Source organism: Ahaetulla prasina, chromosome 2, assembly GCF_028640845.1.
Source record: "Ahaetulla prasina isolate Xishuangbanna chromosome 2, ASM2864084v1, whole genome shotgun sequence".
Taxonomy (NCBI): domain Eukaryota; kingdom Metazoa; phylum Chordata; class Lepidosauria; order Squamata; family Colubridae; genus Ahaetulla; species Ahaetulla prasina.
In genome coordinates this window covers 55,024,558-55,051,305 of record NC_080540.1, presented here as the reverse complement: position 1 = coordinate 55,051,305, position 26,748 = coordinate 55,024,558, and the positions used below count along the sequence as shown (strand labels likewise).

Sequence of the window (26,748 nt, the reverse complement as noted above, 5' to 3'; positions counted from 1 at the left end):
GAGTTTAGAATCCAGGCTTCAAAACTTCAAGTAGTTTCAAGGGAAAAAAACCCTAGGTTCTCAACCATGGCTTAAGAAGCCAGCAAGTGAAATAGCTCTTTCCATTGTTGTTTGGTTTAATGAATTACTCTGCCTGTTGGACATGAACTGTGGGCTTCTGCTTGCTACAGTAAGCTTAATGCAGTGTCTCTTCCCCTGAAACTAAGGTAGATAATTTGGAGATGTTTCGAGAGCCAGAGAAGTACAAAGAGAATAGTGTGTGATAGCTTTGTCTTACTCCCAGGGCTGCTAAAACTTCTATGGAAGAAAGATACTACTCTGAGAGTAAGGGAGACATGATTATTGGAGGACTTTGAGTTTGGAGTGGTGAATCCACATGCTTTCATACTGAAGATAGTCCTCCAGTAGGTGAATGGCTTTCGGTTGTGTGCAGTCTGGTTATTAGAAACTTAGAGATGGATGAAGAGCCACAGTGGCGCAGTGGTTAGAATGCAGTACTGCAGGCTACTTCTGCTGACTAAACAACTAAAAGAAATTATGATAATGACTACATTTTAAGAGACTACACTCTAACAAATGGTAACCATCCAGTTTCACCTATTCAGATGTGGAATTGTGGATCTCCTAGCACAAATATTTAACTCAGTGTCACAAAACTGGACTAATTAGCCTAGAGACACTAAGAGGGTATCTAGAAAAAACATAGTCTGGTTGAACTAATAACTTTTCTAGAGAAACTGTATGGAATAAATATCAAAGAAAAATTAACTAAGCACATAGAACAGTTTTTCTCAAACTTGGTAACTTCAGCTCCCAGAACTGATGTCCACAGAGCTGAATTCTAACATCTTAAAGTTGCCAAATTTGAGAAACATGGCACAGAGGAACAAGCTTAGTTGAATAAGAATCAGCATAGTTGCAAGGGTAAATCCTATCCCAACAACCTTATACGGTTATTGGAGTGTTTCAGTAGGCGTGTAAATGAGGACATCTGGTCAACATTGTATGTTTATGTTTATGTTTATTTGCATTTATATCCTGCCCTTCTCCGAAGACTCAGGGCGGCTTACACTATGTCAAGCAAATAGTCTTCATCCATTTGTATATTATATACAAAGTCAACTTATTGCCCCCAACAATCTGGGTCCTCATTTTACCTACCTTATAAAGGATGGAAGGCTGAGTCAACCTTGGGCCTGGTGGGACTTGAACCTGCAGTAATTGCAAGCAGCTGCTGTTAATAACAGACTGTATCACCAGTCTGAGCCACCAGAGGCTTGTTTGGATTTTCAGACAAAGTTCCCAAATTTTCTCAAAGTTTCTTTGACAAAAGATTTCAAATAAATCATAGAATAAAAGTAACTGTCTTTCTATATTTCCTATGTTTTTTCAATTATAAGTTGAATTAAAAATTCAAAAAGTTGAAAAGCAAAGCAAAGAGTAGAAAAAATTGAGCAAGTTTCTCAGCACAGAAAGAAGTCAAGTCCTTCACGTTTCTTTGGTCAGATACTTTTTAACTAATTCATAAATTATCTTGGCGATAAATAGCAAGCTGGTTAAAGTTGCAGGTGTTACCAACTTCTGAAAGTGGTGAAAATCAAATGATTATGAAGAGTTTTAAATGTCTTTAAATTGGTGAATGGTCAACTAAATGCCAAATGTGGTTCATTTTTCAGCAAATTAAAATGTATGTTGAAACAAAAGCCTTAACTTCTACAACATGCTGGTGAGATTTGAGTTATCTGTAACTAGTAAGGGAAAGGGATTCTAGAGTCATAATTCCAAATTCAGAGCTGCATTTTAAAGAACACCATCACCGCTGAATGGCTATGTAATAAACTGAGCAATAAAGGAGCAGTAGATTTCAAAAGCAGATAGATCAGTTTCCTAGGTGCAGGTAAGTTCTAGCTGGAGAATACTTGGAGCACATAAGGAGTATAAATAGGAGTCTAGATTCCTGTGCAGGTTATTCAAAACAAGTTTCAACCTAACCAGTTCCTGCTTTCGTCTGTTTCAGTTCTGATCCTCAAATTATCATCTGTATGTGCTTCTCTTTTTGCTCCATTTCCATAGTTGGTAACTGCTTTAAGACTTGGAAAGGACTTGATACCTTCTCCTACATCCCCTTCCTATTGGACTGATATCTGGACTAATAGAATTGTACAAACAATGCTTGCCCTGAGATAGAACATCATAAGACATGATGGCCACTAACTTGAATGGCTTTAAAAATAAACCAAGTAAATTCATGGAAGATATCTATTTGTCTTGAAGACTCTATGTTACTTTAGATTGGGATAAGGATTCATTCTAATACCAGATATATTTGGTATAGGGGTATTCTGAAGGGTATGTCTCTAGAATAGAATAAAATAGAATTTATTGGCCAAGTGTGATTGGACACACAAGGAATTTGTCTTGGTGCATATGCTCTCAGTGTACATAAAAGAAAAAATACCTTCATCAAGGTACAATATTTACAACACAAATGATGGTCATAGGGTACAATTTAATTCTTAATGATAGCAACAAAAAGTTACAGTCATACAGTCTCTACTTGTGAGCATCATAAAGGCTTCTTGTTAGCTATTCTGAGAACATGCTAAAATAAATATGCCTTGGATTACTCCAGCAGGGCCATTCCTATGTACCTATAGAATGATCCTATAGTTATTTCACAGGCTGGCCTTACCCTTTTGCCTATATGTGTGTTTCTTTTTGCTGGCAGTCCCAGTGTAAATGTTATCTGATCCTTATTGTAGACTGATAGGATCCAGCTTTCTGTGACATGAGCTGAGTTTACTCTAGGAACAGACAAATATATAAGGACTGACTTGAAGCTGTGTTTCCAAAAACTCTTCAGAAACAAATATTTAACTTGGTGTTTGATTAAAAAGTAATCTCTGCTAATATCAGAGCAGCAGTTTAAGTTACAAGGAAGTTGGGGAAACAAATAAGTTAACCCACAACTATACTTTGTGAATAGGTCGAGAAAGCAAACAGTATAGTTTTGTAATACTTGTTGTCTTCTTCTTCAATTCCCCCCCCCAACCTTTCTTCATGAGTATTTATTTCACTATTGTATTTCAAGTATCTTTCTGTAATGAAATATTAATACTTGAAATAATAGGTAATTTTTTTTGGTGTGGTGAAATAGTTATATCTTAAAAGTTTTGCACTTGCTTCTGTAGGCATACCTGCCTGCCTCTGAAATCTGTTCCATATGCCAAACTGTCTTTGTACAAAACAGCCGCACAGCATGATTTGCCACTAGGGCATTACAGATTGCCAACAGAGAAGTTTATTAGTGGCAAGCATGTGAACAATATAGAGATGGCCAAGCACCACACAGAACAAGACCAAATGCATTGGTGTATGCACAGGTCTGCTGCCTCAGGATTATAATAGTTTGTACAATACCAGCAAATTACAAATTTGCTTATTTGGTCTGCTAAGCCAAGAAGAACTGATTCTAGATAGAACATAGACTAGAGACCTTTGGGAGATATCAGAACTATAGGCTAGGACTATAGGCTAAACTGAGAGTTGAAAAAATGTCCTAAACCTAGAACAACTCATTTTTATTCCCAAAAAGCCCTATGTCTTCATGCTCATAAGGAACCCAATAGTCAAGCCTGGCTGAAAAGTTACCTGTTGTGGGGTATAAAAAAACATGACTTTGTTGTGTCAGATAACCAGTTTTAAGGGCTTTTCTTACTGTGATAATGCCATGAATGCTAAGCTGATTGAAGAAACACCAATATTTTTCCTGGAAAATCTCATTATTTCCACTGAATACTTTACATATGTTCATGTTTTTACTTTTGTAGCATTAAAAGAATCTACTCAGATGGAATAGAGAATGAGGATGAAGAAAACAATCACTGTAATACAGCCACAAATGGAATTTGGTGCAATTTCCTTTGGGACTAAAATTGAATTCCGAGTATAATTAGAATTGTATTGGTTACTCCTTGAATAAATGTTAGGTCAGATTTTTCAAGTACAGTGAATGCCAAGAATATAAATCTAGATTTGGGATAATTCAGATATTCTCTTAAAAGTGAAAGAATTTGACATAGTGATATCATAGAAACATAGAATTGAAGGATCATAGAGGCCATCTAGTCTGAATACATGCTTTATTCAAAATCCACTAAAGCATCTCTAACAGAAGATAACAGCCAGCCTCCAATTAAGATGTGATTGGCCATGTTTTACCATTTTAAAGAATAACACCAACACATTTGGCTGTGCCTGTAAAATAATTGACAGTCATTCCAGATCTTTTGCTGTGAATGTCAGTTGGTCATTGCATCTGCATGGTTTGCAGTCGATCTGACAGTTTTGCATCATTTGTAACTTCCATTCTGAGGTAGAGGTTAGTGTTACATTTATATCTCACATATCCTTTTAGAACTCAGGGCAATGTACACAATATTTGATTCTCCTAATTTTGTTTTCAGAACATTTTGAGGTAGGCTGGGCTCAGAAAGCATGATTGACCAAAATCATTTAATGAAATTCCATTAAATGGCTGAAGGTAGGCTTGAGTCTGGGTTTCCCAGTTCTAATCTAGGACTTTCACTACTACAGGCAGTCTGCCACTTACAAGCACAATTGTAAATTGCCCAGAATCTCAATTTGCACAGAGGGGAGGGGAAATCCCTTAGCACGCTGAGGGAAAAAAATCTCAATCCAGCGTTCCCTCTATTGACATTCTGGGGAGACCATCAGAGAAGATGGCAGATGGCGGTCACATGTTCGCAGAGCACCTGGCAACTGGTTATAAATGCAAACAGGTTGCCAAGTGCCCAAAATGCAGTCATATAACCTGGCGGTGTGACAGCTGGATGTGCTTTCCAGGCCATAAAGCACCAATTCTGAGACTGTTATGACTGCAAACAGTCATTAAACCAACAGTTATTAAAAGATTGGTTGTAAGTTGAGGATTACCTGTACCTATTGCAGTGGGGGTACTTTCGTTGTGTTTAATTATAAGAAGCCAGAATTAACAGCGACTTTGGCCTATTATTACTTGCAGTTTGAGTTCATTATCTAGTTACTTCCATAAGGCTTGAAAGGCAAAATAGATGAAACTGGGAGCTCTTCCAAAGTGTCAAGTTTTTAGCTATTCATTTTAAGTATCAGAACAAAATAACTTCTAATGGAAATGGCTTTTATAATTCTCCTATTTAATATGTACCAATTTTAGTGCATTTCATATTCTGAAATGTGACAAGTAGTGTCTAGTTTAGAGAATGCCATTTGGCAAAGTGATAAGCATGATATTATACAGACTTGTAGACTCCTAAATTATCTAGTGTGGTGAATAGTATCACCTAAGTAACCTAGCAGAATTGTATAAAAATAAAATACGTTCATTATATAGAAAATGGCTCATTTTGTTATTGGATGTTGTGTCTCTCTCCACTATTACACAAAGCTAGGTTAGTCACTGTTGGTTCAACTCTATTGTTACATGTGTAATATTTACTTTTTGCCTCTTTGTGCATACTAGTTTACACTACCAGAATCCTACCTATTGATACATATGTTATCGTACCGTAGAAGTTAGGGTCTTGCACTATTATATACTATGACATATTTTTGGAACCAGCTAAATGCCTTTTAATTTTTATGCAGTGCTAATGGGGATGGGGGGTGGAGGAAAAGCATCAATTAAAAGGTGAATTCTGTTCACCTGGGTATTCCGTGACAAAATATAACTGTTCTGTTTACAAAAAAGTAGCTTTTTTATTATCTTAAATATTCAAAGTGACATGATATGTTACTGCCCTTACTGTTAAATGGATGAAAAGGAATCTCACACTATCAGCAAAAGAATTTGTGTCACATTTTCGATGAGATATTAATAGTTCCAAAATTGTATTGGGTTCAGGAAAAATTGGTGAATCTATTACAAATCTATGAGGAAGAATTGGACATAATGAGAGTACACCCTATCATAAACCAGGGGATGGTTCTACAGTCAGTTTCTGGACCCATTTCAAAATATGGGGCTGTCTTGAATCTGTCTGGCAAAAACATTATGAGAAGTTCTGCTGATAACTCTCTTCCCTATTCTTCTTCCTCATTCTTTCTGATGGTAGACTTAGGCACCACATGATAACCAGTAGTGGAAAGAGCTACAGTAGGTCATGTAATGAAATTTTTATAGCATCTTAAGTTCTGCTCTTGAACTGAACTGGTTGAGAGGTCTGGCTTGGGCAAGTCAGCAGTTGTTTGAAAACTTTTCCACTTATAGATAATCTTCTGGACAACAGAATGATTGATATCCAATTGTTTGGCAATCCCTTTAAATCCCTTTCCAGACCCATTGGTATATATAACATTCTTTCTAAAAGCTTCAGAGAGCTCTTTCAGTGTAGGTTTAGTTATACTCATACTTTAACAAAAAGCACATCAAACTGAATGTTTGAGGTTTCAATAAGACAGGTTAAAGCCTCTTCATTCCTGATCAGCAAAAGTTCAATTAAGGGTTACCAGAGATATCAATATATCTACTATAACCTTGACCAAATAAATCAACTTTATAGTCCTTTCTTTTCCATTTAACAATCTTAATCTTTAGCCCTTTTAAATAACATCATGGAACTTGATTTATTTTTATTTTTATTTGTCCCTCCTCACAAAGCTTTAATAGGCCTCTTTTCTAAATCCAGTATAGGAAAATTATCCAGGTCAATATTTTGGTTTATTATTTGTATATCTCTTTAAATTATTAAGATATCAGCCGACTTATTTTATATGTCCAGTGTATTATAGCTCAAAATCCATTTTCAGATCCGTCTCAATCTTTCTAATATAATTTCTCTCATTTTTAAAACACATTCTAATTTTCCAAAATTAAACGTTTTAATCACCCTTTTGCTGTTTATTCCATAAGAAAAAATTGACCTTTTTGCAGATATGACCAGTTGAGTTTGAAGTGTGTCACCAGCCGAGACACAGGGTGTGGCAATTGTCACCCAAGAATTACTTAAGGCTTTCAGGGGCACTGCCCTACAGGTCATCAGATTTGAGACGTGGTTCATTAAGTTGGGCTCTAGAAATCAATTGGGATTGTTGCTGTTGACCAGTTTCCCTGCTGCATAGCAACTTCCCTGTCTGAGTTCCTTGACCCTATTTCCGGGTTGACAATGGCGTTTTCCAGGTTTGTGGTCTTGGGGACATCAATATGCCTTTCCTGGAAATGGGGATGTCAGGGTTCATGGCCTGAACCCAGGATTCAGTGTCAGCCTGAAGGCCCAATGCATAAGATGGCTTCCAGGCTTGACAGGGGATTGAGGTGGCTCAAGGGTCCATGGCCACCATGACAACCGTGGGCCTATCCCAGATCATTCAGAGCTTGACACAAGACAGTGGTCACATAACAGATTTGGTGTTCTATAGAGGAGTGGCTATGTCATCTGCAGTTGGGGAAGCTTTTGATCATGGTCATATTACACCCTGATTACTATGGGATTCTCTGGCATCTCTATCTATTACAGGGAGGGAGGGCCGATTTCATATTATTGATACTGCTCTTGACACAATATACACTGTGATGGTGTTGGTTTATTTGTGTATCACTTTGTTGTGTAGGATTGATATATTCTGCTATTATAAATTTCTTCAAACTAGTAGTAAAGCTTTCCTTGTTCTGGCCTCTTTATGTGGCCTTACAACTTAGGCTCATGGAATTCCCCAGACTTCAGAATGGATTTGCAAAGAACACCACTGAGTATGATTCACTGATGAATACTATACAATTAGTGGATGGACACAACCAAGGTGTCTTGGAGAAATTATGGTACCCACCATAATAAAGGTAGCTATATATGTAAATTAGATTTTTTAAATTAAACGTATCACTTTCACCTTCTTTTAGATCAATATTATTTGCAGTTTAAAGTAAGCAGATATATAATCTTACTATACCATACCTAATAAATAACAGAGCACTGCTATAATGTTGTAATAATAGGATTTTCCTGTAGAAAAGTTACCAGTTTAAAATATTTAAGTTTTATTCCTCTGCAGCTGTTTTTTGGATGACTATATCAATTAAAATAGTTTCATTAAAAACAATTGGAAAGTAATGTAGGATCATGCTTCAAACAGTTAAAGTAGTAAATATTAAACTAAAGACTTTGTTTAAGTAAAAACTGTGTTTGTTTACAATAAAATATGTTAAATGTAATTTTAGGAAAATTTATCTCCAAGAACTGACTCCCTGCTGCAGGAACCTATGAGAGCAGTTTGTTTGGACTATAGTTACTTCTGCCTCCAAAAACCTGGAGAAAGGTCTCATCTTCAATCTTAATGGTTCAAAAGGCTCATATTAATGTTAATGATTTATAAACAACTGTTTATAATGTTAATGATTTATAATCTACTCAGGGCTATATCCTTTGATAAATCTGCAATTACACTGCTTCAATTTTTGCAGAGCATCTTTATTTATTTAACAGTTGTCTCATTTTTGTGATAGCAGTAATATATTCCAATCTTCAGAGGATGATATAAACTGTTTCTACACATTTTAGCATAGTGTGGTACACACACATTGGAATCGAGTCGAGAATTAATGATAATCATTTTAGAGCTGTTGTACATAAATTGGTTTTAACTAATACATGTTCTTATAATTTTCTGTTCTTATAATTATAATTAATCATTAATATAAAACATTTTCTCAACATTGCAACAATACTAGGTTCTGTAATTTGGGACTATATTTTTCCCTCTTTGCCTTTTTATTTTGTAAAATTAAAATTATATTTTGCACTACTATTCCAGTGCATATGCTATTCCACAGTATTTACATTGCTAGACTATTTTATAACTTTTTAAAAAAACTTAAGCTGAAAAAATGCATATGTGATTGACCCCCAGATTCAGTGTGCCAACTCTGATTGGGGAAGTGCAGTCCCAACATGAATTAAAGATGGAAAATCTATAGAGCCAGGCGCTTTAAAACTCTAGTTAGCATTTTGTGGAAGAATATTTTTCCCTTTTTCAGTTGAACAGGAATCCTATCTTCTGCCAGAATCCAACTCTAAACAGATTCATCTTGCTCCAGTTAGCTCTGAAGAACTTGATAATGAGTTTGGCTTTTCAATTTTCTGCATAGATTGTCAGTGTTAAATTCTTCTTTGTTCCTTGTATTCAGTACCCCTCCACCAGTATTAGTTTGCACAAAGTTTCTTCACAACTTTATTGTGTAATTGCATGAAATACCTTGTATATAAGTTACTGCTCTCCTTCATGCAAAAGGCACCTCTCAGGAGATAGTTTTGCTTCTATCAAAGCCTCCATGGAATTAGACTGGTACTGTGTTGAGTTCTTAAACATAGTTTGTGTTTAATTGTACTTGACAGTTTTGGCCTATTTTTGCAACAACAATAACAACAACAACAACAATAATAATATCAGAGTTGGAAGGGACCTTGGAGGTCTTCTACTCCAACCCCCTGCCCAGGCAGGAAACCCTACACCATTTCAGACAAATAGTTATCCAACGTCTTCTTAAAAAATTCCAGTGTTGGAGCATTCACAACTTCTGCAGGCAAGTTGTTCCACTGATTAATTGTTCTAACTGTGAGGAAATTTCTCCTTAGTTCTAGGTTGCTTCTCTCTTTGATTAGTTTCCACCCATTGCTTCTTGTTGTACCCTCAGGTGCTTTGGAGAATAGTTTGACTCCCTCTTCTTTGTGGCAACCCCTGAGATATTGGAACACTGCTATCATGTCTTATTGAGACAGTGACTGTCTTACTTTGGGGAGATAAGTGGATTTATGTTTTAATAGCTTTATTTTAATAGATTTTTTTTATTTCAGGTATTAGATTGCAATTTACAACGGGACCTAGTCTTTTTTTTTTTTAATTTGCATTTATATCCCGCCCTTCTCCGAAGACTCAGGGCGGCTTACACTATGTTAAGCAATAGTCTTCATCCATTTGTATATTATATACAAAGTCAACTTATTGCCCCCAACAATCTGGGTCCTCATTTTACCTACCTAATAAAGGATGGAAGGCTGAGTCAACCTTGGGCCTGGTGGGACTTGAACTTGCAGTAATTGCAAGCAGCTGTGTTAATAACAGACTGTCTTAGCAGTTTGAGCCACCAGAGGCCCTTTCAGAGTTAAAAGGAATGCTGAGCTTTTTTACTTACTTTCATTTCTCCATTTTCCTGAAATACTAATAAAAGAGAATTTCTATGGAGCTGAGGTTATTGTTGTCTTGATATATCAACAGCTGTACTTGACTGACGAGATCCGTTATTATATGTGCACAATTTAGCACAGGGGTATTCAACCTTTTTATACCTACTGCCCACTTTTGTATCTCTGTTAGTAGTAAAATTTTCAAACCGCCCACCGGTTCCACAGTAATGCGCTGTGTATCGTCATCTGCACATGCCTCTCGCACATCGTGGAGTGGGTTTGGGGAGGGTGCCGGCTACTAGCTCTGCTTGTCTGTTACAACTGGATGGTTTGGGGGGAGATGCGCGAGCTATTCTGGGATGAGGCTCTTTTGTTTGCGGTCACACTATAGCACGATTTAGTTTCACTTATATAACGCAAACTAAACTTATGCGCGGGCAATACAAATAGTATATTTTCAGAAATTTAAATTGTCACGAGGAATTTTATGAAAACCTAATGAAAATGTTTTTAAATAATGCTATGAATTTTTTTTAAAAAGTCAATTAAATTTTTAAAAAAAGGAAAGTGCTTCAGTATCAGACAAAACCTTTACTGTAGGGACCAGGTTGACTACCACTGATTTAGCATGTATTAAATTGTTCCCACAGTTCAGAACCTCATATAATCCGGTATCCAAAATCACAAAATGTTATCTTGGTTTTATAGATAAATAGCTGGAGTTTTGTTGATGGTATATGGTAATCTCAGAATCTTTTTTTAACAATTTCATTTTATTTTATTCAAAATATTAAAATCCAAAATCCCCCCCCCCAAATTGGAGATAGAACAAAACTAAAAAAAAACATTGAAAAAATGTGAATTAAAAAAACACACACCAAAGGACAAAAACACATATTATCCCCCCTAGTTGAACACTGAGGAATCTATTACAACAATGACAGCTTCCCCCCAAATTTATAGGTAATCCTCAGAATCTAATGGAAAAATGTTGGTTATGCTTTAATTACGATATTGTTCAGTTGTTTGCGTCTCTTCATTCCCACGGCATTTCCTATTTTACTGCATGTCTGCATTCACCACTCACCATTCTTCTGTTCATTCTTCCCCTTTGCTGTGAAGCCAAAAGAAAAGGGTTCCTAAAATTCCACTGTTCATAATTCAGAGTCTTTCAACTCCGGACATGAGAAGTAGACTGTTCTTCCTTTTTTGTGGAAGCCAACATTACCACATTTTAGGGTTTGCACAAATATTGTCTGCCATAATGAAAAACCCGGTGAGATAGAAACAAACCCTTTAGGACCAGGGATGTTTGGCAACCATGCTCTAGAGAGTGATTTCTATGAGCTCCTCCTCTTGAGCAGTTCCTCTTGATGAGACCGCATCTTCAGAAAAGCTGAGCAATAAATGCACTTCGAAATACTGGCTTGGGTTTTTAATGCAACCCAGTGACATGCCTGAGTGGTGATATAAATCCAAAAGATTTCAAGGACCTAATAAAAATAGAGCTTCCTTTAAAAGCCATGCAGACAAAGCCTTCAAAGAAGAAGAGGGTGAGTTGGAAAAATCTAATCGCACAGTACAAAAAAAAAAAAATCAAGACTATTGCTTAACATAGTGTAAGCCGCCCTGAGTCTTCGGAGAAGGGCGGGATATAAAAAATGCAAATAAAAAAATAAAAAATAAAGTGGCTTTCACGTACTATTATGTCACTTCAATGTTGTTCTTAAGAGTAAAGAATTCTTGCTGTATTGTCTTTGCTTGTTCTTCTCAGTTTCCTGAATCAGAAGTGTAGCTGCTGGTATTCAAAGGGGAACCATGTTCCAGGTGTAATTTTCTTCCCAAGACCTGAAAAATCTACACGTGCCTTCCCCTATACTTACAGATGATGTTATGAAAGAAACCACTGAGTTTGGATCAACATTGTCCTGATTTGATTATCAAGATCATCAAGTTGAAAAATTTAACCTAAAAGGTCCTGTGAGCAATTGCTGATCTCTTTAAGTATTTGCTATGTTGATTTTACATACATTGCATAGGCTAACAGAATCAGTCAGCAGCAAGCAATAATACAGATTCTAACAAATGTAGATGCTGCTAGGAAATATTGGGAGAGTGTATAAGTATTTATTTATTTATTTATTTATTAAATTTGTATACCGCCCTTCTCCCGAAGGACTCAGGGCGGTTCACAGCCAAGTAAAATAGACAATATATAAATACAATTTAAAATACACTTAAAAAACTTATTAAAATTGGCCACAATTAAAATTTAAAACTAAAACCCATTTAAAAACCCATAAATTTAAAAACTAACCCAGGCCAGCGCAGATAAATAGGTAAGTTATAAGCTCATGCGAAAGGTTCGGAGGTCCGGAAGTTGACGAAGTCCTGGGGAGGTCGCCCAGAGGGCGGAGCCCCACAGAGAAGGCCCTTCCCTGGGCGTCGCCAGACGACACTGTCGCGCCGATGGCACCCTGAGGAGTCCCTCTCTGTGAGAGCGCACGGGTCGGTGAGAGGTATTCGGTAGCAGCAGGCGGTCCCGTAAGTAGCCCGGCCCTATGCCATGGAGCGCTTTAAAGACGTTCACCAAAACCTTGAAGCGCACCCGGAAAGCCACAGGCAGCCAGTGCAGCCTGCGCAGGATAGGTGTCATTCGGGAGCCACGGGGGGCTCCCTCTATCTCCCGCGCAGCTCCATTCTGGGCTAACTGTAGCCTCCGGATGCCCCTCAAGGGGAGCCCCATGTAGAGAGCATTGCAGTAATCCAGACGAGACGTCACAAGGGCGTGAGTGACCGTGCATAGGGCATCCCGGTCTAGAAAGGGGCGCAACTGGCGCACCAGGCGAACCTGGTGGAAAGCTCTCCTGGAGACGGCCGTCAGGTGTTCATCAAAAGACAGCCGTTCATCCAGGAGAACGCCCAAATTGCGCACCCTCTCCATCGGGGCCAATGACTCGCTCCCGACAGTCAGCCGTGGACTCAGCTGACTGTACCGGGATGCCGCATCCACAGCCACTCTGTCTTGGAGGGATTGAGCTTGAGCCTGTTTCTCCCCATCCAGACCCGTGACGGCTTCCAAACACCGGGACAGCACTGATAGGTTCATTGGGGTGGCCCGGTGTGGAAAAGTACAGCTGAGTGTCATCAGCGAGCAGCTGGTACCTCACACCGAAACCACTGATGATCTCACCCAGCGGCTTCATATAGATGTTGAACAGAAGGGGCGAGAGGATCGACCCTGCGGCACCCCACAAGTGAGGCGCGGGGTGACCTCTGCCCCCCCGTCAACACCGTCTGCGACCGGTCGGAGAGATAGGAGGAGGTCCACCGATAAACGGTGCCTCCCACTCCCAATCCCCCCAACCGGCCCAGCAGGATACCATGGTCGATGGTATCAAAAGCCGCTGAGGGGGCTAATAGGACCAGGGCAGAAGAACAACCCCTATCCCTGGCCCTCCAGAGACCATCCACAAACGCGACCAAAGCCGGCTCAGTGCTGTAACCGGGCCGGAAACCGGACTGGAACGGGTATAGATAGACAGTTCCCTCCAGGTGCAGGGGAAACTGATATGCCACCATACTCTCTACAACCTTCGCCGCGAAGGTTGAGACCGGACGATAATTACCTAAAACAGCCGGGTCCAGGAAGGCTTCTTGAGGAGGGCCTCACCACCGCCTCTTTCAAGGCGGCCGGAAAGACTCCTCCAACAAGGAAGCACTCGTAATCCCTGGAGCCAGCCTCGTGTCACCTCCCGAGTGGCCAGCACCAGCCAGGAGGGCACGGGTCCAGTAAACACGTGGTGGCATTCAGTCTACCCAGCAACCTGTCCATGTCCTCGGAGTCACAGGGTCAAACTCATCCCAGACAACATCACCAAGACCGCCCTCGGACGCCCCATCCGAATCGCCACAATTTTGGTCCAGACCGTCCTTAAGCTGAACGATTTTATCGTATAGATAACCGTTAAACTCCTCAGCACGCCCCTCCAACGGGTCATTCCGCCCCCTGGTGAAGGAGGGAGCGGGCCACCCCAAACAGGGCAGCTGGGCGGTTATCTGCCGACGCAATGAGGGAGGAGGCGTAGCAACGCCTCGCTTCCCTCAGTGCCACTAGGTAGGTCCTAGTATAGGATCTAACTAGTGTCCGATCAGCCTCTGAACGGCTGGACCTCCAGGAACTCTCTAGGCGTCTTCTCCGGCGTTTCATCCCCCTCAGCTCCTCGGAGAACCAAGGAGCCGGTTGGGATCTGCGCCGGGTCAGAGGGCGCAAAGGCACGACACGGTCTAAGGCCCCAGCCGCAGCCCGCTCCCAGGCTGCAGCTAGTTCCTCTGCCGTGCCGTGAGCCAGACCTCAGGAAGTGGCCCAAGCTCCGTCTGAAACCTCTCTGGGTCCATTAGGCGCCTGGGACGGTACCAACGTAATGGTTCCGTCTCCCTGCGGTGTTGGGTAGCGGTCAGAAAGTCCAGGCGAAGGAGAGAGTGATCTGACCATGACAAAGGTTCAATGACTATTTCCTTTAAGTCCAGATCTCTCAACCACTGACCAGAGACAAAATCAGGTCCAGTGTGCCTCCCCCGATGTGAGTGGGGCCATCCACTACTTGAGTCAGGTCCAAGGCCGTCATGGAAGCCAAGAACTCCCGAGCTACCGCCGATGACGAGCCAGCAGATGGCAGATGAAACTGCCCCAAGACTAAAAGTCGGGGGTTCGCCACTGCCACCCCGGCAAGCACCTCTAGAGGCTCGGGCAGGGCAGCTGTCACGCAGCAAGGAGCCAGGTACGCGACCAGCAAGCCCAACTGACATCTACGACCCCACCTCACAAAGAGGGATTCACACCCGCAATCTGAGGTACAGTGGTCTCCTCGGCTCTAGACTCTCTTTAATAACAACCGCCACCCTCCACTACCCTGGGCCTCGGCTGATGGAATGCACGGAAACCCGTGGGCACATCTCGACCAGGGCACGCCTTCAGTACCCAACCAGGTCTCCGTGCGCCTATAATATCCGTGGCACCCCTGAATCAGATCATATATTAGGGGCCTTATTGGCCACGGACCGTGCGTTGCATAACATCAGACGAAGGCCCAGGCTCTGAGAGTCTTGACCATCCGGGAACGGGTGAAGTCAGGGGATCGGGCACGCGATCGCCTGCATACATCGAACGCGTGACCCCTTGCATCGATACGATCCCCTTCCGCCATATCTGCCCCTCCCACTTACTGCAAATAGACTCACCTCACACAAAGGAACACACTCCCCCATAACCTCCGAACCCATTTGACAGTCGCCACGAGCATGCGCTGGAACTGGTTTCCTCCCGACGGGCTACCCCCATCACCCGCCCTACCCCTCCCACCCCTTAAAATTGCCCTGTCTAAAAACCCCCAAAGGCTCTTTCTTCTCGCATGCCACCTCTGTGGGTCCCAAGACCCGTCATTGAGGCCGGCCCTTGGTAGCGATATGGGCCATTCCTGCGAGGCGGGGGCACCTCGCAGGCGCAAGAGTTCATGTACAGTGTAGCGCATAGAAAAAGTGCGAATCGACGAGGGATGCTAAGATGGTAAAAATCCCAAAGAGATAAAATGGTGAGTCTTCCAGCGGGAGTCCAGTTGGTAAAAGGACAGATGGAGAAGGAACCGGATAGCGATGACAGAGCAGGAACAGACAGGCCGGCAATCTCCATAGTGTGCCTATGGGGAATAGTTCTACAAGGTCTTAGTCAAGTAGAAATGGCTATCGGTCTGTCCGGGTCCATAGACCAGTCCAAGCTATTCCAATCCAGTCCAATCCTCTCCATAACCCGCAGATGGACATGCATGACCGACCAGTTTAGGTGATCCAAAGTCCGGTATGGGAGGGAAGGGAGGTAGAAATACGATGGAGCAAGCCAGGCCTCCAAGGGCCATTTGATGACACGCAAAACAGGCCACAAGAGGGGACAAACTTCAGCCATGAATCCGGCCTCCTCTCCCACCGAGGCCTCACCACACCCCTCCATTGGTGGGACTGCCAAACACAGGGCGCCGTTGGGCAGGCGCCTCGCAGTCCACAGGCCTCGCCGGGCCCAACCAGCACCGAAGAAACTGGCGCCGATGGAGCTGGCGCCAACGGAGCTGGCAGGCCCACTGACAGCCCAAAAAACGAGTCGGGATTCGAATCCACAACCCGAAGCTGTCGGAGCCAGGCCGGGACCGCCGCCGACGATCTCCCGCCGCTGGAACTTGGCCAGGATCGCCGGGGTCGCCGCTGGAATCGCCGCTGGGATCGCCACTGGGGCAGGGCTGAAATCACCGCTGGGGCAGGGCCGGAGCCAAGGCCGGAGCCCGCAACAGGCCGCAGGCCTCCCTCGCCTCTCTCGCCTCCCTCGCGTCCTCGCCGCCTCCAAAATGGCCGCCCCTTCCGGACCGCCTCTCCGTCCCTCGGCCCGTTCTCGGCTGCCGTATGTCCCGAGAGGCCACAAACCTCTCCAGCGGCAGCCAGATAGATCATACCCCACACCGAGGGACCGGAGAAGCCTGGTGAGTCAGCCGAAGTCTCCATTTCCTGGGAAAGCCACCATCGCCGAATTCGGACTCTTCTAAACCGCCACCATTCTCGCGCATGCGCAGAGCCAAAAGTATAAGTAGTTAACTTATAAAATATTTATGGTGGGGGTTTTGGTTTTTTGGTTGTTGTTGTTGTTGTTTTGCTTTGTTGAAAACTCCAGTGTACTGAACCCTGATTCATAGAGCTTGGAGTTATCCTTACTGATTACTAACAGCTTTGCAGTGGTTTAGGCAGGAGTGCTTCCCAGCCCTGTTTTGGAGTTGACCTGTGACATTTGCATGGAAGGCACATACTTTGTATCTGTGTCATGGTCTTATAGCCTCAAACCCCATGATGTAGGTGTAGAGAGTTTGTAAATGAATATTAGCAGCCAATTGACTTTACATTTACATTTCTTTTCTGCTTACCGCCCCCCCCCCCTCCCCAAGATCAGTAAAAGTGATAAAGCTTTAAAACAGATCCCAGTTTTGTTATTTCCAGGTACTGTTTCTGGCTTTCTTTTTCTGGAATTCCTTGTTGAAATATCACAGAGGGCACAATACTACCATTTTCATTGATAGAATAGTTTCATTTCCTATAAGTGTATGAAGTTGTTCATATAAGAAACTGGCTTGTTATATTAAGAATTATATTAATGAGTAATTAATAAGAATGAACTGATACAACATTGCTTTTCTCAGTATTCATTTCCGCGGTGTGGCTCAGGCTGTAAGAAGCCTGTTATTAAAACACAGCTGCCTGCAATTACTGCAGGTTCTAGTCCCACCAGGTCCAAGGTTGACTCAGCCTTCCATCCTTTATAAGGTAGGTAAAATGAGGACCCAGATTGTTAGGGGGCAATAAGTTGACTTTGTAAATATACAAATAGAATGAGACTATTGCCTTACACACTGTAAGCCGCCCTGAGTCTTCGGAGAAGGGCGGGATATAAATGTAAACAAAAAAATAATAATTTCTCTTCCTGCTGTTTCATACTGTTCTGCTGGTGAGGTTTTTTCTTCTTCAGGGATTAAGATGTCTTTGGAAAGAAATACATTTTGCATTAGGTTAACCCTTGGCTTAAACCTATGGTTAATGTATTCTAGAGTATTATTGCAAAGTCTCCCAAATGAAATCTCTTTCCCAGCCGTGATCTTGTACACTCTATCCATGTCTCTAGAATACCACATTATTCACTGAGTCTGTTCAGATTTCATTCCTAACATATATTTAAACAATAAAGTAATTTGTACTGAAGTCATTATTTCCTGCTAAGTTGGCCTCCCCACTAGCAGATTTTCTAGAGAGATGTGCAAACTAAGATATGTGTTCAAGTATGTTAGTTGTGTCACTTTTCCTGGAAGCATGAATGTGTTAGTATTAGGTGAGGTCTTGCTTATTGGTTAGACCAGAGGTTTTTTAGGTTTGTCAGGGAAAGTGTCGTGAAATTGTTAATCAAATTGTCTGCATTTACTTTCCAACTTTTGACCCAAGTAGATTCAGATAATGGATATCCCTTCCAGTGGACTAAATATTGTAATTGACCTCTGTATAGTCTAGAGTCAAGGATTTTCTTGACCTCATAGTGGGTTTCATCTTGGATTATCAAGGGTGGTGGGGGAGCGGCAGGTTGAGGTCTCAGTCCAGATTGTCTAGCAGGTTTTAATAAGCTGCTATGGAATACCGGGTGTATTTTCCCCAACATTCGAGGGAGCTTGAGTTGGACGGTAACGGGATTAATAATCTTTACAATGGGGAAAGGACCCAAAAATTTTGGACCGAATTTTCTATTGGGTATTCTCAACCTCAGATACTTAGTAGATAAAAAAACTTTATCCCCAATGCGAAAAGGGGGTTGAAGGGAACGGTGTTTGTCAGCTTGGGCTTTGTAATTTCGAGCTGTTACAGCTAAGGCCTTTTTTGTATTTTCCCACCCTTTTTTCAACGAACTCATCCAGTCCATTAGGGAAACGGAAGTGGGGGGTTGCACGGGGCGTTCAGGCATTGGAACGAAGTCCATGCCGGTGGTTATTTGAAAAGGGGTTAACCCCGTGCTGCTGTGTACAGCATTATTATATGCGACCTCTGCAAATGGTAACAAATCTGACCAGTTTTCTTGTTGGTAATTTATATAACACCGTATGTATTGTTCCACCATCGAGTTCAATTTTTCAGCCGCCCCATTGGTCTCCGGATGGAACCCAGAACTAAGTCCTTGAGACGACCCAATGGACCGTAGGAACTCCCTCCAGAACTTGGCTGTGAATTGAACATCCCTGTCGGATATTATCCTTTTAGGAACTCCATGCAATCTGTAGATGTGTTTCACAAAGAGTTTTGCTAATTTTCTCGCTGATGGCAATCCGCTGCACGCAGTGAAGTGGGCCTGTTTAGAGAACAAATTCCACTACGGTCCTGTTGTGTCTTGTCCGCTCTCACCGCAGCCGGGGTCTGCTTATCTGCTCCCGAACACGGAGGAATGTATGCCTCCCGGCCCCAGTTCTGGCTCCATGCCCAGACAAGCTGCAGAGTAGGGGGCACCTCCCGGTCCCAGCCCTGGCTCCATGCCCAAGCAGGCTGCAGAGGAGGGAGCATCCCCCGGCCCCAGCCCTGGCTCCATGCCCAGGCAAACGGAGCAGCTAGACCCCTCCCCCTCCTCCACAGCATGTGAGCCTGAGGAAAGTTTACTTCCAACAACAGCTGATTGGAGTGACCCTCGCATCAGAAGATTGGATAGGCGGAGGCAACAGAAGGAAGGGAGGGGCAGGCCTTAATGAGTGCTGAGTCATGGAGCCACACCCCATGGCCTATATAAAGGATCTGCTTTCTGGCAGTCTCTGAGTCAGGCAAAGTCGAACTTATCTTGCTGAAGTCACTTACTGGTCTCCTGCCTGCTCTGAGGACTTTGCTAGGACTTTGGGCAGAGCTGCAGAGGCAAGCCTGATTCAGATTTCCCTGACCCGGCCGTCAGCGGAGGAGTGGGACACGACAGGTCCATATCACCGTATTTCCCCCACTAGGTGGGAGTTCAACAATAAAATCCATGGCAATCTCTTCCCAGGGTCTTGTGGGTTCGGCTACGGGTTGTAGGAGTCCAGGGGGTTTCCCTGGTCTGGACTTCATGGTGGCGCAGGTAGCACAGCTCCGCACATAGTCTTCGACATCTGATTTCATTTTTGGCCACCAGAATTGTCTTCTAGCCAAGTGGAGAGTTTTCAAAAATCCAAAGTGACCTCCTAGGCGAGAGTCGTGGCTTCTCTGTAGTATAGGCAGCCGCATAGCGACGGGTACATAAATCTTTTATTTCATCCCTTAAGGTGATGGGATTTTATTCCATCCCTTAAAGTGAGGTCTGGCAAGTTTTCTTTAAACCAAGCATCGTCAGCGAGTGCTGATTTTAATTCCGCTAGTAGTTTATTTGGTGGGATGTTAGTACCACGGCGTGATCGCGGTCGAGTAAGTGCTTGGCTGGCTGGTTCGCTATTGGGAATCATCGCATGTATTACCTCTTCACGTTGGCTGTCAAATTGCGGTTTCCTAGATAGGGCGTCAGCCAGTAGATTTTGGTCACCGGGGATGTATTTGAGGGTGAAATGGAACCGTTAGAAAAACTGAGCCCATCGAACTTGTTTGGGAGAAAGCTTTCGAGGGGTTTTTAAGTGCCAGTTTCCTTATGCTAGTAAAGAACTCTGAAAGACAATGGCTTCTGAGTTTTTTTTATGCAGAAGAGGTTTTTCTGGAACCGTGACAGTATTCCAAAACTGAACTTCCGGATTCTTTTCCAAGTTATACAAACCCCAAGAATATATTTGCCTGGATGAGAAATGGAGAAACATGTTTTGAAGACAAAGCAGCTTCCTGACTCCCCCCCACCTTTGTCAATGGGTCAGAGACAGAAACTCATTCTCCCCACCTTTGTCAATGGAACCATCATCTGCAACACAATAGGACCCACCTAGCAACAGAAACTCCCCACATGACACCTGGGAAGATTACATCAGCCAGCAAGGCTAGCTAAGACCTCCACCCCCTGAGAGTCTGACAACCAATCAGGATACTCTTCCTGTGCCCCAGGAAGTTCAAAGCTCAGAGAAAGCATAAAGCCAGGGAGCGCACAGGATCTCATCCCTTTTCTGTTCAGGAACTTCAAGCCATGTGATCCTGACCACCATTAAACCATCTTTCCAAGCAGCCTCCATGTTTCCAGTGTATTTGTCCCCACTTGGAACTGAACCCAGATGGATATTTCTTCCAACAGGTGAAAACTACATATAGGGGAGTGATGAAATCCCATGCCGGTGATTTAGTGGCTAGTGGAAGAAGGATAGAGTGGTTCATTCTTCCCTGGATAAAAGAGAAATGAAATATTTTGTAATATACTTATCTGGATGTTTATAAATAAACAGCTGTTTTATGCCTCCCACTGGAAATAACATTCAAGTCCTTCATTTGAGAATTGGCAGATCAAGCTCGGGGAATACGCATCAATGTCAAATATCAAATCACACCTAAAGAAATTAGCCTAGTACCAATGTTAATTTAATTTTGAAAGCATTTATGGATTAATATTCTGAACATAGAATTCTGCCATATCCAAAAATTGGGCTTTCTTTAACATAAGATTAGGTAAATCATATTCTCTCTGATTAGTCATAAAGGTAAGAATGGAATGTTTCAGACTAGTTAAGAATTCTTTTTTATTATTATTTTTATTTTGCCGGATAATTCATATGATTTTGGCTGGGGTTTGGGTGGTGTTTTTTTTTGTTTTTGTTTTTTTTGTTGGTTAAACACTGACTTGATTCTAATCGTAGTTTTTTTAGGGTACAGACTGATAGAAATATATTCATTGATTTTAATGTTTCTACCTGAATAGGAGAGGGATGTCTTTCCTTTTTCCTTACCCTTTGGAAAATTCTTATCTATTGTTTATAGTTTGTAAACAACTTTTTTCTTTTCTCTGTTTTCATTCTGAAGTATCTTTATAAATAAAATTGTTGAAGAGAAATCAGAAGAGAAGTTAAAAGACAGTTGCCAGACATCAGTTTAGCAATGCAGTTCACTGCTTCTTTTCTGACAGAGTCAGCAGGCTTAAATCATTTTGCAAGGTATTAATTTTCAGAGGGCTTTGTTACATGACTGCTTAATTACTTCATATCTGTTCCTTTGGCAAAAGTGAAGGATGGTAGTAGTGGTATCCCTTCTTTACACTTGCAAATGTCAAATATAAAAGTATTTGATGCTTGAGTGGACTGCTCTCCTTTGTCTTACACTATAACATGTGAATGTCCTGCTTTTATTTCACAAACTGAGAATACATTAACAAGAGATAACCTTCTCAGCCACTGAAATAGAAGATTGTAGTCTTTTTTAAAAAAAAAAGAAAAAAAGAAGAAGAAGCAACAGGACTCAGATAGCAATAGCCAGGAAAATAAAGCAGGACAAACCTGTTTCCACCTCTGCTTTTGTTTGTCCGCACAAATGCTTGTGCTCAGGTTATTGGCAGTTATTGCCTTCTATCTTAGTTTTTGCAGCTGTAGATAACAGAGATTTATTTCCTGTCTCCTAAAAGGCAGTCTAGTTAAAGTATTCAGAAAACACTGTCATACTAGCAATCATGCCACTGGTAGCCATAAAATTGCAAGGCTATATATCTATGCTGTGTTAAATAAACTTTGCTCCACTGCTCTAAATTGCAAGTTAATGTTTCCTGTATGGATTTTATTATCATTGATGTCTATAATTAAAATATATTTCATCTTAGTTTAAATTGTATATAGCAAAAATGAATGAAGTTCATACATAAAGACTATAGGCTGTGTTGCATTCGTGCAAGGGGACATTATTTCAAGGGTGGGAGTTGTTCTTTCACATCTTGGTTTTGCCCTGCATCAATCGGTCTTTATGCTCTCCAACATTACTTTCTAACTCAGGGGTCCCCAACCTTTTGGACCTCAGGGACCACTAAATTCATATTTTTTAATCCCACGGATCACTAAAATGATCTGCCTAGTGACTGGCTGGGTGGGCATAACTAAGTGGTCATGTGACTTGGTGGGAGTGGCCAACTCAATGTCACTCACGTTGAGGTGCACCTCGCCAGCCTCTACTCACCCGTCCCCTCCCATCACTCCTCGCCTCCCCACCTGGGCTCCTTAGGGCCCCAACAGGAAGCATTTGTTGGAGCTAAGCAGCCACCACGAGAAAGAGTTGGCAAAACAGCTCAGTTCAAATTGGATCTGACCGAAAATGAGGCTCAGCAGAAGTACCTCACTGAGGACTAGGAGCATAGGCTTTCCAAGCTGATGGAAGACCTGCGTGAGTGCATGGCCAGGTACCGGCGCCTGGAGGCTCAGTGAGCTGAGATGGTCAGCCAGTTCCAGGCCATGATGAAGTCCCACTGGAACAAGGCCCTCTGGCTCCTTGCCACCAGCGGCACTTCCATGTAGCCTTTCGCCCAAAGCCCCACACCAGTAGGCTGAAGCAGTAGGCTGAAGCAGTAGGCTGCCCCCCTTCCAACCCACACAAAAAGACCCCGAAGGTCTTTGCAGCAACACAAACGTTCATTGCTCATATCCAGCCCAGGGATCATAGTTTGAGGACCCCTGATTTAGTGCAATATTAAAAAATGCAAATATTTTTTCTGTGGACCACCAAAATTTTATTGCAGACCACCAGTGGTCCACGGACCACCAGTTGGTGACTGCTGTTCTAACTCACATTGGAACAAATTTGGGGATCGTTCTGGACAAGGACAAATTTGTTCTACTGATAATTCTGTTTCACAAATTGATTGCCACTACCTGATTTATATAAATTATTGAAATATTAGGTTTGTTTGTTTTATTCCTGTATATGTGTGCTTAAATAATAAAAGGAGGATGACTTTAATGTGGTTCAATTACCATGCAGCAGAGGCACAAAAATAATCATTGCATGTTTAGACTAGAGTGGTTTTTTTAATGTAGAATCAGATCTATTTCTGAAATCCAATTATAACTCGGTTCAGTTAACTCATTTCCACTTAGTTGGGTGTTAAATTGACATTTACATTTAGTTTCAAAATAGAATATGAATTTAAAATGAAACAACTTTAAATATAGTTTAAAAAACTATTAACATTAGAACTTTTATTAAACCCCTCGTTTTAGCCAGACAAAAGGAGAAATAGTGATGCTGGGAAATGACTAATTTTAAAACAGCCAGTGAAATTTTCTGTCTCAGGTATGAATTTGAATTTCTCTGATCAAAATTCCAGTTTTTCTTGTATCTTCTCTTCTCTGCCTATTACTTGTAGTTATTATAGTAGTAGTAGTAGTAGCAGCAGCTGCAGCAGTAACAGTATCTGCCTAAAGGATTTTCATTTTTAACTTGAACACCTGTATTTTGGAATTTATCCTGAAGACTAGTAGTAGATTATTCTGGATAATACGTTAAATTGGTTTATGTCCTTTATAGCTTTGCTTTTCTATATCAGGTCCTTGGAAACAGGCTAAATGTTGATATGACTAAAACAACATTTTGTTATTTTAGACAGAAACATGTTATTTGACAGAAAGTTTTTTAACCATTTTAAGAAGCTTTTTCTTTTTTTTTTGCAATATTTTTTTCAAAATAGAAAGCCATACTCTACCTAAATGCTAGATGAAAAGTGAGTCAAGAGATCGGCCTTATTTTCTCCCCAGAAAATACATCCCATTAGTCTGATCCCAGATTTCAAAATATAATCCCCCAGCCAGTTTAGTGATTGTCATAGTTCTTCCTGCCCCCCCCCCCCGGTGACTATGTTTAATTTTTTTAGCAACCACCAATGTTTGCTTTTTAAAATGAGAAGTTTTGGGATAGAATTCTGTTTGGAAATCATAACACGTTTTGAAATTGCAGACATTAAACAGTTAATGGTAGAAAAGATATGTGCCCTTTTTCAGAAAAGAAAGTAAGTTTTTTTTTTAAAGAAAGAAAGTTTAAACCAAGCACTTGGTGGCCCAACTGAACAAGAAGTGCTTTCCATTAAATGGCAGGGAAAAGCTCCCCCCCCCTCAAAAGAATGAAATGTTTACAAAAGATTTTGTATTCTCGGTACACATACCACATGCTCATTCTGTGTTTTCTTTCCTCCATCCTCAAGAAGCAACTTCTAACTTTTTGAGCTTTGGGACTGTTGATACTAGAATACATTTTGATATGCATTAATATGTTGCCTCATTAAATGTTGTCAGGACAGATTGTATATATAGAATTTAATCTATGGCAACAATGTCGCCAAAATAACTTGACTCTTCTGCCACCCACTGGAATTCCTTTGTTTTCTGCTAGGTTAAATACATTTCTGTTATTCCATGATCAGTTTTTAACAACAATAACCATTAATATTATATCTCTTCTGTGATAGAATAAACTGAATTGATTCATTTTTACTAATGTCATAGCCTGGGGATTTACTTGTGATAAAAGTGTCAATATGTCTTAAGCGGGAATTGCTAACACACCGTGTTTCCCCGAAAATAAGACCCTGTCTTATATTTTTTTGAACCCCGAAATAAGTGCTTGGTCTTAATTTGGAGAAAGTCTTATTATTTTGGGGCGCATGGAACAAGATGGAGCTCCTCTTGCTGTCTTACCTGATTTCCAGCTCTGTCTCCCTAACCCTAACCAGAGGAAATGGTGGGGACTGGCTGTTCATGTGGTTAAATATTTTCGGGGAGGGCTTATTTTAGCACATGCACTCAAAAGCCCAATTGGGCTTATTATCTGGGGAGGTCTTATTTTCAAGGAAACACGGTATTATAATCCATGATGTTTCATAACATGGTGTAACAGTAAAATTCAAGGATATTTGAACAAATATTAATAAATATATTTTAAATACTGAACTCATTTTATTATGAAATTCTTCTTCCATATTCTGATCAAACTTAAAACTCCCAAAATGAAGCCACCTTCTTGGCTTTGTCGTTGGCCCAAAATACGTTATTGTCAGTACATGTTTCTGGTAGTAACCAACATACCAGCAGATGAGCCAGGCTCTGTGTCTCCCCACAGTCACACAGCATGTTGTTATCCACTAACACTCCACATGAGTATATTAGTCTTATACTTAGGCCCTCCAACACTCAGCCTATTCAGGGTTATGAAACTATATGAGATTATGAAAAAGACTAGTCAGGAAAATTGAAGTCAGATGCCTTGGTTTGATGATCTCAATCACACTGTCAGGGTTCCAAGTAATAACTCCATAGAAAGCAGAACTCTGAGGTAAGCAAGTTCCTCAAAGAACAATTTTGGAGATATCATATTGGCACAAGCTGGTGAAAACCGACTGTCAGGCTACCTCCGACTACAAATAGGAAAGAATTCACCTTGACTTCATTTGGAATGAAAACAAGTACTTTTACTTTTACAGTCTTGATAGCAGCCAAGCAAAGTTGGAACTGAGGCAAAATATGGCTAACATATCATATCCCCCCAATTGTCCCTCCTCCTCCAGGAGGTCAGGCTGGTCTGGTCCAATGCCAACTCCTTCACGGCCCCTCGTGGTAATCTTCTTCCACAGGTCTCTGGATGTCAGTCAACTTAGGAATGCAGTGTCGGTTAGAAAAGCACGCGCTGATAACACTCAATTGTTAATCATCCCTCCCCCCTGTTATGTCAGCCGACACTCTTAATAAGCTCCTTCCCCTTACCCTGGACGGTGGTATGATACATCTCATTTCCTTAAGAGTTTATAATACAGAAAAACATTTTACATTCTATCTACTGATATAATCATTCAAAAGCATATGAAAACTGGAGTGGAGGCTGACATTCGGCCCTCCTGCAACAAGGACGTCAGTCCTAGAAAGAAAAAAGAGAAGTTAGGGTTTGTCAGGATATTTTTTATAGAATTGTGCTATCTTTTCCGATGCACGAACATCTTCTTTGTTCACCCATTCAGCTTGGGATAACGGGAAGTGTTTCCAGGAAATAAGATATTGAATTTTATTTCTATTTTTTCTTGAATCTAAAATTTCTTTTATTTCAAAGTGTTGTTCTCCTCTATGAG

At 41.4% G+C, this 26,748-nt stretch overlaps 1 protein-coding gene across 5 annotated transcripts in view; it reads left to right on the top strand.

Annotated features, from left to right (window-relative positions):
- The window catches only part of TMCC1 (transmembrane and coiled-coil domain family 1), a 128,255-nt gene that overhangs the window by 45,499 nt on the left and 56,008 nt on the right, over positions 1–26,748 (top strand). The window contains exon 1 of one of the 5 annotated variants that reach the window (XM_058171617.1): positions 7,674–7,834. The exons of the other annotated variants lie outside the window; for them this stretch is intronic. Coding sequence (XP_058027600.1) covers positions 7,814–7,834 — 21 coding nt within the window. The 5' untranslated portion in view covers positions 7,674–7,813. Of the gene's footprint in view, positions 1–7,673; positions 7,835–26,748 lie in introns of those variants that run through there. 5 annotated transcript variants of the gene reach the window in all.